Below are 17,304 nucleotides of genomic sequence, written 5' to 3' on the forward strand. Positions count from 1 at the left end.
TTACATTTAGGTATGTCAAAAGCAACAACAACTACAACCACATTTTTTAAGTCTTACTCCTACACATGCCATTTAAATTTTGAATATGTAGAATTAGGTAGAATTAGCTTTTTTTACATTATATCAGTTATAGTTTTGTTTTGCCAAGCACATTGGGTTACGAGTATATGAGCTTATAAACACGAGGTGTTAAACTGTACATACAGCATATCCTTAATTTAATGATAACGAAAAGTGTTTGTAGGTAATTATTAAGAACAAAACATATACCCTTAACTTAATGATAACGAAAACTGTGTGTAGTTGATTTGAAGGACATCTTTACCTTTCTAAAGCTGAACGTTTTGCATAATTTATATACAATCAAGATGTTATCGCCATTTATATAACATATACTTATTGAAACATAATCATACGGCTTTACTGTACTGTAACATTTTATTTCTCTTCTGTTACTATGGTTCTTTATCTTTATTGAAAAACATTGTTAACCCTTGACCTGCTGAATATTTGTAAAAGACTTATTCCGGTTCCAATGCAATATTGGAACTGAGCTTGGTCAGACTGCACGGATGTGCATGCTAGTCTGGATCTATACTGGCGACAAAGGGTAATCATTTTCAGTTCCAACAGGGAACACGTTAAGTATGTCTTATAAAATGTAATTATATGATGTTCAGTTATGTTCACCCTACTCAGTAGTTTGTAACGATACTGAATGACAGTGTACATATATTTTTTGTGTTTGTTTCTTGTCTGATAATTTCTCGTTTGTAAATCTAGTGAATTGTTTAGAAAAATAAGATGTTTTGTTACATATGATATACTATAAATAAATATTTTATACTTGTTATTCATTATGTTTGTTACTTTTCATAAATATTTTTGATCTTATTTATAGATATTTTGTTTCTATCTATAGATATTTTGTTACTATTTATAGATGTTTGTTACTATTTATAGATGTTCTTACATGGACGAAGATTAACAAAGGTGTATGAGGAGATAGGTATGTACGTGTTACCAGACGATTCCCTACCTGATGATTATGAAGGTCCTAATGTCGGCTAATGTGATAGAATAGTCGGTATGTAGCTATATTTGTTGTATAAGTAGGGCATTGATTCTCGAAAAAAGAATAAACACAGAATATTTTAACTTTAAGACATATTGTCGGAAACCGTCAGTCTCTTATTAGATAACAGATACAAAGTACAAGTTTGTTAAAAATAAAAAAGGTGAAAATTGGAGAAACACCTTTCCGTGTTGGGCTTTCTTTAAGGATTCTGTTTTTCTCTATATTATTTTGTTGGTAGAAATTACGGCTATTTAAAGCATTGTGAGTTAAAAGTGAATTTATAAAGCATTCCTGATCATTTATACAATCTATACATATTTAAAAGAAGTACCAGAAGCAACAGAAGGTATCACACTACCTATAACAGTATATTCAAACTATATTTATTGTAATGAGATTCTTTGCGTATATCAAAGTTTTTTTTCCAAAGGAATTCTGCAAACTAATATTGGTAGATAAGCAAACTAAAATTGATAGATAATTATAAATTAATGATTGTTAAAATAATGAAAAAGTTCCGAGAAAATAGTTAAACTAATTCTATAAATCTATAGACATTTATTAAAGCTTTTTTAAATGGCCATGTTTTTCAATTGGAAAATATAAAATTTTGATGTGTGGGGTTTTGACTGGTGGGGTTCTGTTCTACATTCATATCAATTTTTCTAGTGTATAAATGGGAAAATCAGTGTGATAATTCTGGCCCAATTAATTTAGTTTGTAACAACATACACTTTTTTTCATAAGCTCAAACAAATCAAGGAAGGGTTTATATTTGAGCTAAAATATTATTTCTATAATATATTACTTAGAGACAATTCCTCATGTTCAATATTGAAAGAGAATAATAATACATTGATTTTTAAACAGTCAATATACTGTGATAATTTAGAAATCAACTGTGTAATGCTTGCATATGTTTTAAAGATATAAATAATTAAAATATTATCCATCAAATGAATAAATTTGATAACTTTATTCATGATTTCAATATTAAAAATTTAATGTATGAAGGGAATACTTTTATTGAAGAGGAAAATCTCAAGTCATGCTGTGTATTGGTTCTTTCTGAGATGGAATGTTTTCATTATACCACATACTCTCCTGCTGATAAGAGGGCCTCAAGGTAAATAACAAAGAACATTCAATTTTGCAGATTATAAGTATGCATTGAAATACCCTGGTTTTCTCAAAATGTATGTTAGACATAAGCCCGGGATTCATCAGGCGTTGGCACTCAGGCTAGTAAGTCATATTGATAAATGACCATATTTTTTGCATAGTCAAATATACAAAAAAATCATAATGGCATAAAAGCATAGAAGATATTATTGTCTCTAAAGGGAATTTTCTATATTTATCCATTTACCCGATTTCTTGCCATTCTGCATAATAATACATAACTTAAGAGGCAATTCCTCATGTTCAAGATTGAAAGAGAATATTAATTCATTGGTTCTAAGACAATCCATAGACTGTGAAACCATGAAATGCTTGCATACTTTCTAAAGATATAAATAATTAAAATTTGTCCATGAAATAAATAAAATTGATAACTTTATTATATTAAGATTTCTATATCAAAAATTTTATGTATAAAGGGAATGCTTTTATACAAGAGGAAAGTCTCAAGTCCTGCTGTGTATTAGCGACTGTTTTCGTTACCCTGGTCTCCTGCTGATAAGAGGGCCTCAGGGTAAATAACAAAAAATGCAGATGTATGCAATATTTATTTAAAATTTCCTGTTTTTATTTAAAAATACATGTAAGCTCGGACAGAAAGATACACTTGCAGGGGTTTAATAAGCTACATGAGGTTCAATGATACTGTAGTTAACTTTTCTTTGTTTATTATTTTTTTTATGTAAGATTCCACGATGCAAAATATATGTTTATTGATATGTTTATTTTCACCTGATTTTCTTCAGATTTTAATAATTATCGTTTCTTTTGAATCCTACTTTTATCAGAACATCTGTATTTTTTATTTAGACATGTAGTAAACTTTTATTAAGATTTAAGTAACCGGTACAATAATATATCCAATGGATTCTTTTTGCATTTCATTAGAAATCCTTCAATTTCAGATAGCCTATTGATGCTTTGGTGTATATGAATGTGTATGTGCTTCTAGTTTGTCCACTTAAACATTCATTTCATAGTAAAGAATTTTTACACCCCTCCTTGTGTGTGTGTTTTTAAGTTTGTTTATACTCAGCGCCGGAATAACCATATGTCGGAAATTATAGCCTCCTTTGCCTTTTTCATGCCGAATCTTCTGGTAGCCCGTTCTTCGTTCAGTGGTGGTAACGGAGACGACAATATCGTCAAGGCATCAGCTTCCTGACCGACGATAACAAAACGGCCTTCGTGAGCGCCAACCCTCCAGAGTTTGTCACGACAGGTCAACTAATCATCTCTGGTACTTAAGGTGACTTGACCTTGACCTGCCGTGTGCCTTCTCCGCGACGTGCACGCCTCTGGAGGGATTTAGAGAAGATACAGCTATCCCCAATTTTTACACCTTTTATTGTTTGGTTTTAAAAATTTCTTGCAATTAGCCTTGTTTGTATCAAACTGTGACCTATTTTAAATATACTTTATACTTCTTCCGTATACATACCGTGTCAAGCTATCTATTCAACCACTACATGATAGATATTCAAATGTAGGTCAGACGCTAGAATTGATTTTCCCATAGATTTACTTAAATTTGAGTTTTTCTGCTGTAAAAGTGATTTTTCTAAGAGAATGAAATGCCTGGCACATAAATATTATCTTATTATATAGTGGTAGCCAGCCACATTTTTTTAAAAATAACTTCAAAGCACATTACTCCCCTTTTTTTATTTTCTGCTGATCACAGAACTGACATACACTGTTTATAAATGCAAATAAAAGTCACAAATTATCACAGACACAAATGAAATATTTTATTTTCATAAGAAAATAATATAGTATTAGTTTCTAAATTAGTTTTCATACTAAAAACATTCCATTTTCTTCCAATCACCTCATGTCTCACTGAATCTTACGGTTTTCCTTGCGCTTGTTTCAGCCAATCGCTAGCGATGTTGCAATGCGAAAATATGACCTGCATTGGGTGTTTTATGGAAATACTGCTATAAATTCATTCAACAGTAAAATTATATTGCTGAATCTTATGGTCGATTCTCGAAAGAGTTGTAACATAGAAAATGTGCATGAAAAAAAAAATTACCTGAACAGAATACTTTTTTCTTGAATATATATCATTTTTCTATTTAAAGTAGGGTTTTATCCTTTAAGCAAATATTTTTACAAGCATTTTTTTGAAAATATTCTTGATAAAAAATTCAAACAATAATCTTAGCAGTAGATATATATCTTCAAACACTTTAAGTCAACTTTAAATAAACTGATATATAAAGAATATTCTAGGTTTAATGATACCGAACATTGTGTGTAGTATATTTTAAGGACATCTCTTTACTTATTAAAGTATATCTATATATAATGGTTAACATTTGCATAATTTATATACAATCAAGATATTATCGTTAGTTTTATAACATATCATTATTGAAACATAATCATGCCGCTTTACTATACCGTCTATTATTTATATGTACCACTCACAGGCTGGTCTGGATCCATGCTGGTCGCAAACCAATTATGTTGGTTTTGTCGTGACGTGGCTCAATTATGTGTTAAAGACTATTATAAGATTCTAATCTAATATTGGAACACAGCCTGGTAAGAGTGCACTAATGTGGCATGTTAGTCTGGATCCATACTAGTGACAAAGGCTCTACATTTTCAGTCCTAACAGGGAACATGGTTAGAACGTCTTATAAAATGTAATTATATGGTGTTCAGTTATGTTCACCATATTCAGTAGTTTGTAATGATATTGAATGACAGTGTACATATATTTTGTATTTGTTTTTCATTCGTGTAGCATATCAGATTCAAAACTATGGCCATGCTTGTGTAAAATAGGATCTGTAACCGTTCACAGGAAAAAGGAAATATTTTTATGATGACAAAAAGTTCACCCAGTAGGCACTCGGGTTACGTATTATTTACCAAACGTTTAATAGTGTTGAATTCACGTATCAGAAATTGAATTTATTTATTTATTTACTTGTTTGTTTGTGTGTTTGTTTTATTATCCATTTATTCATTTATCTATTTATTTATCTATCTATTTATTTACTTATTTACTTTGTTTGATTATTTATCTAATAGTATTTATTTATTTATTTGCAAATTAAAGTCATACTCAGTATACAATCAACAATCATTTATGATAAGTCCATCTATCAAAACAGCACACACACTTTTATTCAGCTTAGAAATACAAAAAATTGTGCAAAAGCGATATTTTTTATTAATTTTTTATCTCTTCTTATTACATTTTCCTTGCATTTGTTTTTGAAAAGTACAAGAACCATTTTAGTTTATCTGCAAACGAAGTTAATTATAAAGAAACATTTTATTTGTTTTAGATTTAATATAAAATAATGGTGGAGTGTTTGACCTTAAAAGTCAAGTATGCCATATTTTGTTTTGGTAATACAACACTTTCTTTCAGTATATTGGTTGTTATCAGCGTGAATTATTTTGATGATATGCGTAGATCCACTGGTATTAGGCTTCAGGTTTTCCATTGATGTATATATTCTTTAATTTCATACGTAAATAAAAAGGGAAGTCTACTCCTATTTCTACAAATAGTTACGTTGGATATTTTCAGGCACGTTACGCTCAATCTTTTAGGTATTCATTCCGCAAGTTTGAAACACGAAACGGATTATAAAATTGATGTGTTTTTTTCAATTTATTTGATAATTTAACTCATCTCTGATGACATGCAAGTATTCTTTTAAACTTTTACTTTTTTTCATTATTAGCTCGACTATTCGAAGAATATGAGAGCTATTGTAGTCGCCCCGGCGTCGGCGTCAGGGTTCGCGTCGGCGTCTGCGTTGGTGAGTTTTTTGTAAAGTCAAATATCTCAATTATTGCTAGAGATATTCAATTGAAACTTACAATACTTATTTATAGTAACAAGGTACGTCAGATTGACAAGTTGGATAACTCTGCCTACAATATTGACAGAATTATGTCCCTTTTTAACTTAGAAATTTTGGTTAAAGTTTTTTGTAAAGTCAAATATCTCAATTATTGCTTGAGATATTCAATTGGAACTTACAATACTTATTTATAGTATCAATGTACATCAGATTGACAAGTTGGATAACTCTGCCTACATTATTGACAGAATTGTGCCCCTTTCAAACTTAGAAATTTGGTTAAAGGTTAAAGATATTTACTGAAACTTTACACATGTACTTAGGGTGATAATTGGAGAGTCATAATTGTATGTCACTGATCAAGTTCCATAACTCTATCTTGCATTTAGGCTGATTCATATCCCCTTTTCTACTTAGTCTCTTGGTTAATGTTTTTATGCAAGTTTAACATATCTAAATAACTATTAAAGATATTTATTTAAAACTTCACATATGCATGTAGGGTCATAATTGTAGGTCACTGACAAAGATCCATAATTCTTTCTTGCATTAAGGCTGATTTTTCTCCCTTTTTTCAACTTAGAAATTCATGGTAAAGTTTTGCTTGTAAGTTGTTATCTCCATAACTACTGAAGGGTTTGTGCCTTATTTGGGACAATTTTATGCATTCATAATAATAAAGCAGTGATTTACTTGATAAAACATCTTAATAACAAGCCTTGTATCTTTTCTGTCAATTTTATGTATTCATAGGTAATTAGTATTATTATACTCAATAAAACACCCTTGTGACAGCCCTCCGAATAGTCGAGCCAATACTGTCCTCCGACAGTTCTCGTTATAACATATAATTTAAATTATTTACTATAGACTGTTAATAATAATGATCATATATATGATTATACTATTTAAGGTACCAAAGGATGCACCAGCTTTTCATCATTTGAAAAATATATCTCGAACCCGATGATTTGAACACTAAAATTGATTGAAACTGAAATAAACAGAAATGACGAGTATTTTTATGGGGCGTCCATGTCCGATAGAAAAGCACATGAGGTCCTTCTAAACCAGTATAACTGATTAGGCTCGTTGACTTCGAACAACTTGTCTTCCAATCTTGCTATCAAAATAGCATATGGAACGTCTGTAGCTCTACTCAGGTGGCCGTTTGTGCTTGAGATAATTTACACAGGAAAACATGACGTCTACTTCAAACAGTAAAGCTGAAAAGTCGCCATATGACCTTTAAAGTGTCTGTGTGACTTAAACCCAACAACGACAACAACAACAAAAACATTATATTCATTATAACAATTCTTCTGTTTTTATATTTTCAGAACTATGTCTGTAAGACGACTTTCCTTTTCTCTATATATGCTTTGTCCGTTCATCGTTAAAGCTGTAAGCAAAAATGTTACGTGCCCTGCCTCATGTGAATGCGACACTTTCTTTGGAATAAAGGAAGTAAATTGTGCTAACCTCACCGATGTTCCGTCAAATATTCCCAAAGACACCAATTTGCTAGATTTAAGCGGGTGTAATATATCCCACATTCACATTCAGCCACTGGAAAAGCTCTTCAAATTACAAATCTTCGCCTTTCAGGAAATAAATACAAATGATGAGAATTACAATCTTACGGCCCTGGACTTGCCATTTCTTAATGAAATAGGCGTCGAAGGCGGTGTTTCGACTTCTATCCCACAGCTGTTACCATCTTATATTGGTGAGCTTAGCGTATCGGACATCAATTTAGGAACTCTAAAGTCTGGTAGCTTTAAGAACTACCCAAACTTAGAAACGTTAAGTTTGTGGTACTGTATGTTAATGGAATTAGAAGCTGATGTGTTTGATGTTATTCCTTCTCTTTCAATGCTCGAGTTCAATGGCAACAATCTAAACGAAGACAGTTTTCCTTTGGACGTATTCAAGAAAAACCAAGCACTTGACTCTGTTTCATTTTTTGATAACAAATTGAAACACGTATTGTCCAATCTTCCAAGTACTGTAACAAGTGTCGATTACAGCGACAATGCCATTTTTGAGCTTAGAGCTCATGACTTCAAATCTACGCCGAATCTGATATACTTGTATCTTCAACAAAATATGGTATGAAAATTACTGTTCATGTGAAAATGTCGTCATTGTTAGGGAGATATATAAACTCACGCATGTAATACTGTAACATCAATCGCAAAAAAACTTAGAAAGCATAAATTAACATATCGTTATCTGTATTTTTCTTACTGCATTGAGGTTTTGACGATAATTAAATCATAAAATGTCATATTTAGTCATTTGATTACTAGATTTAACAAGAACAATATTTTAACAAAGGAGTATAAGTAAACGCAAACGACCATGGAGTTATTACATTTATTAAAATTTCCTTTGCTCATACCAAGGTATCCACAAACAATAGTCTACAAATGTTATGTTTATACCAGAGTTGAATATAAATATTACAACGTTTATTTCAGATCACAAATGTTGAAGACTTTGCTTTTGATGGGTTAGACAAAGAAATCTCGTTGGATATGAGTTACAATAGCATAAATAAATTAACGGGAAACACATTAGCTGGGTTAACAGGAGCGTATGAATTACATATGAGTAGTAATAACATCAGTGTGGTAGATAAAGATGCATTTAGACAACTCGTCACTGTACATGATTTCAAACTAGACCAAAACAAGGTAAATATTACAAAGACTCCTCTTGATTAAACTTATTTTATTTTCTTGTTTCAAATACACGTAATAACTAATATATAAATCACAACAACATGGAAATATAAAAAAACATTGTTTGGTAACAAATTATGTCATGTCAAGACAAAATTGTGTTTGCATAGAAATAAACACACAAATCGAAAAGAAGGGAGATCCCTTGAGAACAATGAAAAGAAGCAGTTGTCCCTTGTCCCTTTAATTCCATTATGGCCCCTTTTAGTGTTTATCATTTCACTCATTTCATGTCCCTCTCCTCCTTTCGCTACCCTTGATTCCTTTACCGGTTTTGGTTCGTTGCCTTCTTGCGCCCTGCTGTTGCAGCTGGAATGTAGGGGGCTGCGTCCTGTGAACTTTGCCTTTGCCCTGTTGATCTTTGTTCTCGTTTGTTTTCTAAATTAATTAAATCTGATGGAATGTGTTAGTGTTCTTCCGTCCCATAAGAACAGCTCAGTATTGTTATATTTTTCTGGTACTTCGGGTTCATTGATGCCAGCACTTTTAAGTGTTGAGAATTGAGTATCGCTCAAGCCAGTGCTAGGGGTGTGAGGGATGTTGCACTCATTCATTATCCCTCATGTTCAGACTTAGTCAAACCAAGTCTGCAATGTTCATGTAATTTTGTTGTGATTAATTCTTCCGAGGGATCACTTTGTTTCCAGATTTTTAAGCATAAATCAACATTCAACACCATTATGTTTTTGCATCTGTGAGTGACCGCGTAGGTCTAGAAAAAAAAACAATTTACAAAACTGAAGTAAAGTAAGAGTATTTTTTTTTCACCTTCCATACAGCACTTGACACCTGCTGACTCCATGATATAACGTGATTGAATTGAGACAAACAGTTACATTCAGAATTGTTGTTAAATGTCAAAAGTTAGCAGCACTTTGTTAAGACTCTATTATACAAGATAATAACGAACAACATTTCATAATTCTAAATTTCTTTGTCATGTTATTAATAGAATACCTTTGTTGTATCCACTATCCACATAAAAAGTAAGTAAAATAATAAAAATATCATATCATATTTACATAATATTTTCAGATTGCACAGTTGGAGGACTTTACCTTTCAAAGCATGGTCGATTTACAAAACCTGGACATGAGTCACAACAATTTATCTGCAGTTACTAATAATACGTTTGTCGGGTTGACTTCACTTTTATGGTTAAACTTGTCATATAACTGGATAACAGCCATTGCCCAAGATGCATTCAAATCATTGCAATCAAGCAAGATTGACCTCAGTTTTAATAGGTTACAAAGTCTTCAGGCTGAGGTTTTCTCTCATCTTACAAGCAGTGCTTATGTAAATCTAGCTGGTAACTTGTGGAATTGTGATTGTCACCTAAGGTGGTTGAGAGAAGCACTGGACAATGCCACATATACCATTGAGCTACCGTACACGCTCAAATGTGCAACACCAGTCAAGCTCGCAGGAAAGTCTTTCATTGACCTTAAACCAAGCGATTTTGTGTGTATGTAGGACAAAATTTCATTATTCAAATAGATATTTATATGTCAAATTTGAGCAGACTTTTATACGTAAAATGCTTAATCAGATAAAACTTATGTACTAGACACACATATGAGAAAACATTGTTCAATATTTTATAAGCCGTTTATAATTTTACGTTTTCCCGTCGGAGAAAAAATAGGAAAAATATTCCCTATTCCCGAACCATAATTAAAACGTGTACCAGGTAATTACAATTTACATGTTTGAAACACCGTATATTGTCATACAGGCAAAACAACATGTGAAATATAATTATGTTATTGCTTCAACCGCTTAACGAATACAATAAAATATTTGGAGAAATACGTAATCCTGATTTGCAATTACAAATAATAGAACTTAAAGTACTGAAGAAATGAAATTCGAAATTTTGAAAGATAGTTTGATTTTCAATACTTTGTTCGAAAAAAAAACTCGACGTTAAAATAGTTCATGTGAGCAGCATGTGGTTTTTTCAAGGAACATGGTTTTATTTTCCGAATAATTGTCTATAAAATTAAATCTAGGCATTACATTGACATCAAGGAAACAGACAGTGGATGATTTTACTGACCTGATTGGATAGACTTCTAGGTCTTGGATCCATTACATAATTTATACACAAATCTGACTAAAGGTTGGATGAATATCTTACAGTTTGTTTATATTAGTATACAATTTTCAGATAGTTCACTTTTCGGATAAATATGCATTATGCAATAGTTTTTTATAATAAATATTGAAAGAAAGGGCGAAAGGGTCAAGGAACGAATCCCCAAACAAAAATAAGGATCCAACACTAGGCCACCGACAAGCTGTCCAGCAAACAACAAAACCTATTTTTAGTAATTTACGTGGATTATAAGTGCCGTTTGCAATGTGTAAATTATTTTTTGTTATTCACTTAAAATATTAAAGATGTAAATAGAGTTTGAATATATTCATGAAAATTGGGTCTAAAAACGTAAACAATAATATCCGCTATTTAATCGCAACTTCTCGGTCCTTTCCGTCAAAAACTTCGGACAAGAACCTCGGACAACGAATACGGTATTTCGGTCTAACTCACGCTAAGAAACAAAAATGTAAACAAATAGTAATTGACAAATGATGGGAGTTGTTTCTTCCAATATATCGAGTGAAAGTCAACCCAAATGATATAAAAGTAAACAGTACATTATATTTATACTTATTATCATGATTGCAGAAACCGAAAGTACATTATGTCTATCATTCATAAACTTTATTTTCATTTGGATGTCAATATTTATATATTCGTTTTACATTATTGTTTTGAGACATTTGAATATGAAACGACCTTTTTTCGGTAATTACAAAGAAAACCAAACGGATTAAAACGTATGATAAAACGGTAAACGGTAATTGTATAAGTGACATACCAAATAGACATATTAACATCGGTGACAATGTGTAAGACTTTCAGTATAAGTAGGTTCGAATCAAATGATTTTTATTTGTTTGGGTCGTCAGACCAAACAAATAATGGTAGCGAAATTTCAGAGTCTAATGTTGTTAATTGCAAATGCCGAAAGTAGTCCACTTTTTTGAAGCGGTTACTTCCCTTTTGTATGTACACTAAAGCCGAAAAATTCAGGGGAGATCACTGCGTAAAGATGGTCAAAGACAGGCGCATCAATTTTCAAGCAAAGTATTTCCCGAATGGTCGAAGATTTCTAATATTGTTTTATTGTATTTTCTGATCGAAAATAACTAAATACGAAGCGGACATTCAATCTCTGACACAGAAGTTTACGACAAACCTAACAACAAGTAGTTCTCAATACAGCTTAAAACTAGCGATTTAAAAGAAAGAAATATTTTATTTTGTTACAAGTATCCAACAAATTACAACGCATTTAAAGTTAAACTATAGCGTTGGCTTATAGAATTGTCAATAAATGCACAAATACAAATTACGCGGATGAATATGATTTTATCAATGAAAATACTATTTTTAGCCATGTAGATTACCGAATACTACACAAACCGAGTAGTGGAATATATAGATTCTACATGTCGGACTGTTTGGGCGAGAGGATTTTCGCTAAAATATTTACTTCAATTTTAAACAACAGGTTTACCCTGAACAAAATACCTCGAAATTAATAAGGATTACAAACCTGAATGCAATGGAAGTTCTAAATTTAGAATAACTTGATATTATTCATACAATCTGTGTATAACTTCTCCGTGGTACAGTGGTAACGCGCTCGCTTAGTGAGTGAGAGGTCTCGAGTTCGAATCCCAGTCGAAGAAATTTTTTTTTTTGTTAAATTCTTTTTTTAAGTGTTTTTGTTAAGGAAGTAGCCATGATTTACAAGGATAAAGTGTGGCTGTCGTAAAAAAGTACATAAATGATTTTTTGATGCAACTCTAGTTGTGCAGAATTCCGTATGTGCCTTACAAAATGAATTATAATACATAAAAATAAACTTATACAGGAAAATGCATACAGATATACAGTACGATTTAGATTGCAAAGATCAGAAAATACCACAGAACTTGCAGCCCTTTGATTCTTTATAAATATACATGCTTATAGTAAGCTTCAGAATTATTTCCATCTGTGTTAAACAACACTTAAAAGTTGTAACAAGCCCTAATTTAGAATAATATGGTTTTCTTCAGGCCGTTCACATATAAATTTAACCGTGGCTGAAGGGTTTTCGGGCTCGCTTAGAAAGCGAGAGATCTGGAGTTCAAATCCCAGTAAAGGTAACTCATTTTTTTAAATTGTTAAAGTCAAATAAACATTGGATTGAATATCAGTGTTGCAATTAGTCTTATAGCCAATTTACTACAATTAAAACGCTGGAAAGCATTGGTGGCACTAAACATATAATCTCACAACCTGCACCTTTCTTACATTCTGAGACCCAAACAAATTCAGCGCCTTCTGTGCTTTGATTTACTTATGTTTTTCTGTATGATTTCTTTTTATATATTCATTATGTTTTATAAATGCTTGTCAATCATTGTACGATATCACATATTGAAATAAAAAGAAGAAGAAAAAAAATGTATTTATCAAAATGATGAAATTGAATGAAAATGCGAGAAATGAAACACACACTTCATCAAACCGCGTTTCATATAATATACAGAAAAAATCAAATGATGAAAACAAACAAACCAGAAGACTTAAAATTGCAACTTCGTAAGGGTAAATCATAAAAATACGGACACTACCAAAATTAATGAGTGTAAGGTCCAAAAAACATTGCCCAAAAATATCGATTATATTTTCATTTAAAAGCACGTGATCAAGTTACCTTGAATCCGTATTAAGTCCTTAATAGCCGGTATTTTTCGACTGTCCGGTATTATCAAAAATGTGGATCAATGCAGCTCTAAAAATGAAATACTACATGAGAAGATCAATAAAGACATTCATATTGTTTGAATCGCGACAATGGTTTCAAACAATGCCATTCATAGTGATATTATGAACCAGAAGAGGCGTGGTCGTAGAACAATGTATTCCCAGAGTTACAGCATTGACTGGTGGAGTGACATGTGGAAGATCGAAGTACGGATTACCGTCTATAATTGTCTGAAATGAAAGTATGGTGAAGGAATGTAATTAACACAGAACTAAACTTTCGACTTGGTGGTAGTATATTTGACTCAATTTTCACCTAAAAATTATCTAATTAAATAATTATGATTACAAAAATGAAGCTTTTATTGCGATTTAAAATACACCCAATGCTTTATTTTTTAAGTTATGTGAGCTTTATTTAGATTGCAAAATGCATATGATATTAAGAATGTACGCCATTGTGAAGCTATTTGTGAAACATTGTCATACTTTTTTTTCGATATTTGGCTGGGCTTTCTGCCTTCATATTAGATCAATTATTGAAAGATATTAAGGTTTTGTTATGTTAATTGATAATTGATTAATATATATATAAATGTATACTGAAACATTGATTCATCAACGTTTGTCCTTAAACAAAGTTTGTTCAATATCATTTTTTAAATGTCTAATCCATCCATCCGCACGTCCGTCGGAGCGAGCATTTTTGTTAATGTGGCTAGGGGAACAATAGGTAGGTACCAGTAAATTTTCTACCTACCCTGATGAATTCTGTGTGTGATTCTAATGTTATATTGTAAGTTATTCCAGATTGCACTGGACTTGGTTGTGTTGTTAAACCAATGTTCTGCCAACCTCCACCCGGTGTGTATGTATCAACGCCTGCATAATTCCCGTCGGTTCGAAAGTAAAGATGATACATAACAGGTTTAGATCCTGGTGGATTTGGCGGGAGATCGTCCTTTGTAGAGTCAAAAAGGTTAATTTCAAACCTGAAATCAACAATAACTTTGATATAACATCGCTCGTAAAAGTAGAAAATTCAGAACAAATAAAATTGTTATCAATTATATAACTTATATATAAAATAAAGATATAAGTTATGTTTGTTGTTTTCATTTGCCGTAGATAATATGTCACTATTTTCATTTCAAAACGATAAGAAATTGACAAAATACAACATTGATGTAGCGTGTATTATTGAAACTACCCACCTGTTGAAGGAAACTGGGCTTGTGATGTAGAGGATTAAGTTGGCTCCAGCCTTAAACGAAGATGGAAGTGCCCAATATAAATCATGGATGATCTGAAATAGATTAAGAATATCCAAAACTGCTATTTAAGATCAGAAGATCTACATTAAATATACATGTCAAAATGATATTATTACTAGCTATTACTTCAAAGTTATGGCATGTTTAAATCGGAAAGTTTCGATTGCTATCATACAAATGTGTGCTTAAAGGAAGTTTTTGATAATGGATTATCCTGAGAAAAAAAATAGAAAAAGTAAAAAAATGTTTGTTTTGCATAAAAATGTTTTGCATATTTTAGCAATTAAACTTTTACCCCATGAGCAATGAGCATATTGTGAAAAATGGCCGTTCTCATTGAAAAGCCTCCTTTAACAAGTTCCAACTGCTATAAAAATATGAAAAATGCTTCAATACTGACGAAACTTGGCACATATGTTGACTAGACCATAGCCTCTGTAACAGCATGCTCAATCTTAAATTTCCATGGCAACAGGGGACGTCTCAAAATTGCGAAAAATCACTTTTTGCATTGTTTGTTCCATCAAAACTAATTTCAAAGTGCTGCAACTTCTCAATGCAATGATATAAGAGCAAAAGGCTTTTCAGCGTTTGTTACACGTCACCTTAAGATCGACCTGAGGTCATTTTAATGGGGGCCGCGCGGAAAAAGTGGTCACTTTTTAAACAACATTTCTCAAACGAAAAACAGTGTTTGGGGCCTAATTAAGTCATTTATTTCACCGTGTGAGGCCTTGTTACACCGCACTTTGGGGTCAAACGCACTTTGGGATCCGACCCCAAAGTGCGTTAAACTTCGCACCGCACTTTGGAGTCCAACGCATTTCAGGGTCAAAATCGAGACATTGACCCCAAAGAGCGTTAATATGCTACATATCAACGCACTTTGGGTTCCCGAACTCTAAAGATGTCATCTGAGTTCTGCTTAAATACTGAGTACTGACTTATTTTCGATCTGCGACATTGAAATATTTGAGGTGGAGTTCAAGATGGTGGTCAATACTTTATGATGCTTAAGTCAGCTCGACTTTTAGCCATTTTCTACAGTATTTGCCATCTGTAGTGATTGATTTATCTAAAAATTGTGTTCATATAACAAATTCCGGTGGCATAAAAGTGACATTTGCATTTTTTTTTAGTTTTTCATACATATTTTATTTTAGTTTTGCATACATATATTTTTGTTCAGTTTTGCATACATATTTTTTTTTAGTTTTGCATTCATACTTTATTTTAGTTTTTCGTACATATTTTATTTTTGTTTTAATTTTAGCTTATCAAAACAGCCTTCACATCACATAACAGCCTATAGTTGAGTATAAAACTAAAACAGTGGTTTGGTCACATTTCGGCCCATTTTTGGAATCGGCCCAGTCGTTTTCGGCCGGGCAAGTCTGGTTTCGGTCGACCTTTTCGGCCCATTTTTGAAATTATATGTTTTTTATATAATTATTGTTTTTTTTTTTAATTACATACTATTATATGAGTGTCTATTTGGAAAGGGCTGTTGATTGGTTATTATTTCATGAATATGCACCACTCAACCTCATCCTCTGAGAATAGCGGGGGGGATTGACTTTAAACCAAGCCGACCACTGGTAAAATCTTCGCGGGGGAAGACACAGCACAAACGTCAAAACACGATTCTATTTTTAACCCGCACTCCCCCGGGGGCATGGGAGGTGGTTACAAATGACTGGTGTATTACAATAATGTACAATAAAAGATCTAAATAGGTCCTTATATTCCATTGATAGGAAAAAATGCTTAAAACTTTGAAGGATTTTTATGAAACTTTGGTCAATTCTTATGCACATCCAGATAATGTGCAGAACTTATATGCCAAATGTGCCGACTCAAGGTCGGGGTCACACCTACAGGTCAAAGGATTAAGACTTGGGTTTCATATCCGCTCCTAAACCCCATGAAGGATTTTAAGGCACCTTGTGTATCAAATGTTAACCACATCGAGACCATATGCAGAACCTTTCTTTGGGTTACTGCAGACTATATATATTGTTAATATTTTTTTTGATGCCTTCAAAAATGAAAATGTAGGTATTTGCAAATGGGGTACTGTAATTTACAGATGGCGAAGTGTTTGAAAATGGTGTTTTACAAATGGCGTATAACCCAAACCTCTACTTTACAAATGGCGTCATGTAAAAATATGTACGAAAAATGTACAAAAAAAGTATGTATGCAAAACTAAAATAAAATATGAATGCAAACTAAAAAAGAATATGTATTCAAAACTAAAATAGAAATATGTATTCAAAACTGAAAAAAGTATGTACGACAAACAAACAAAAACAACAAAAAATATGTACATGTACGAAAACAAAAAAACAAAAGT

At 32.1% G+C, this 17,304-nt stretch overlaps 1 protein-coding gene across 1 annotated transcript; it reads left to right on the plus strand.

The window, feature by feature from the left end:
• Window positions 1-5,775: 5,775 nt before the first annotated feature.
• On the plus strand, window positions 5,776-10,618 carry LOC132724317 (leucine-rich repeats and immunoglobulin-like domains protein 1). Its single transcript, XM_060709159.1, has 4 exons — window positions 5,776-5,933; window positions 7,437-8,208; window positions 8,580-8,795; window positions 9,879-10,618. The coding sequence occupies exons 2-4, from the start codon at window positions 7,441-7,443 to the stop codon at window positions 10,317-10,319; spliced, it is 1,425 nt and encodes a 474-aa protein (XP_060565142.1). The 5' UTR covers window positions 5,776-5,933; window positions 7,437-7,440; the 3' UTR covers window positions 10,320-10,618.
• The last annotated feature ends 6,686 nt before the right edge of the window (window positions 10,619-17,304 follow it).

This window comes from Ruditapes philippinarum, unplaced genomic scaffold, assembly GCF_026571515.1.
Source record: "Ruditapes philippinarum isolate M1 unplaced genomic scaffold, ASM2657151v2 ctg1036_1_1_1_1, whole genome shotgun sequence".
Classification (NCBI taxonomy): domain Eukaryota; kingdom Metazoa; phylum Mollusca; class Bivalvia; order Venerida; family Veneridae; genus Ruditapes; species Ruditapes philippinarum.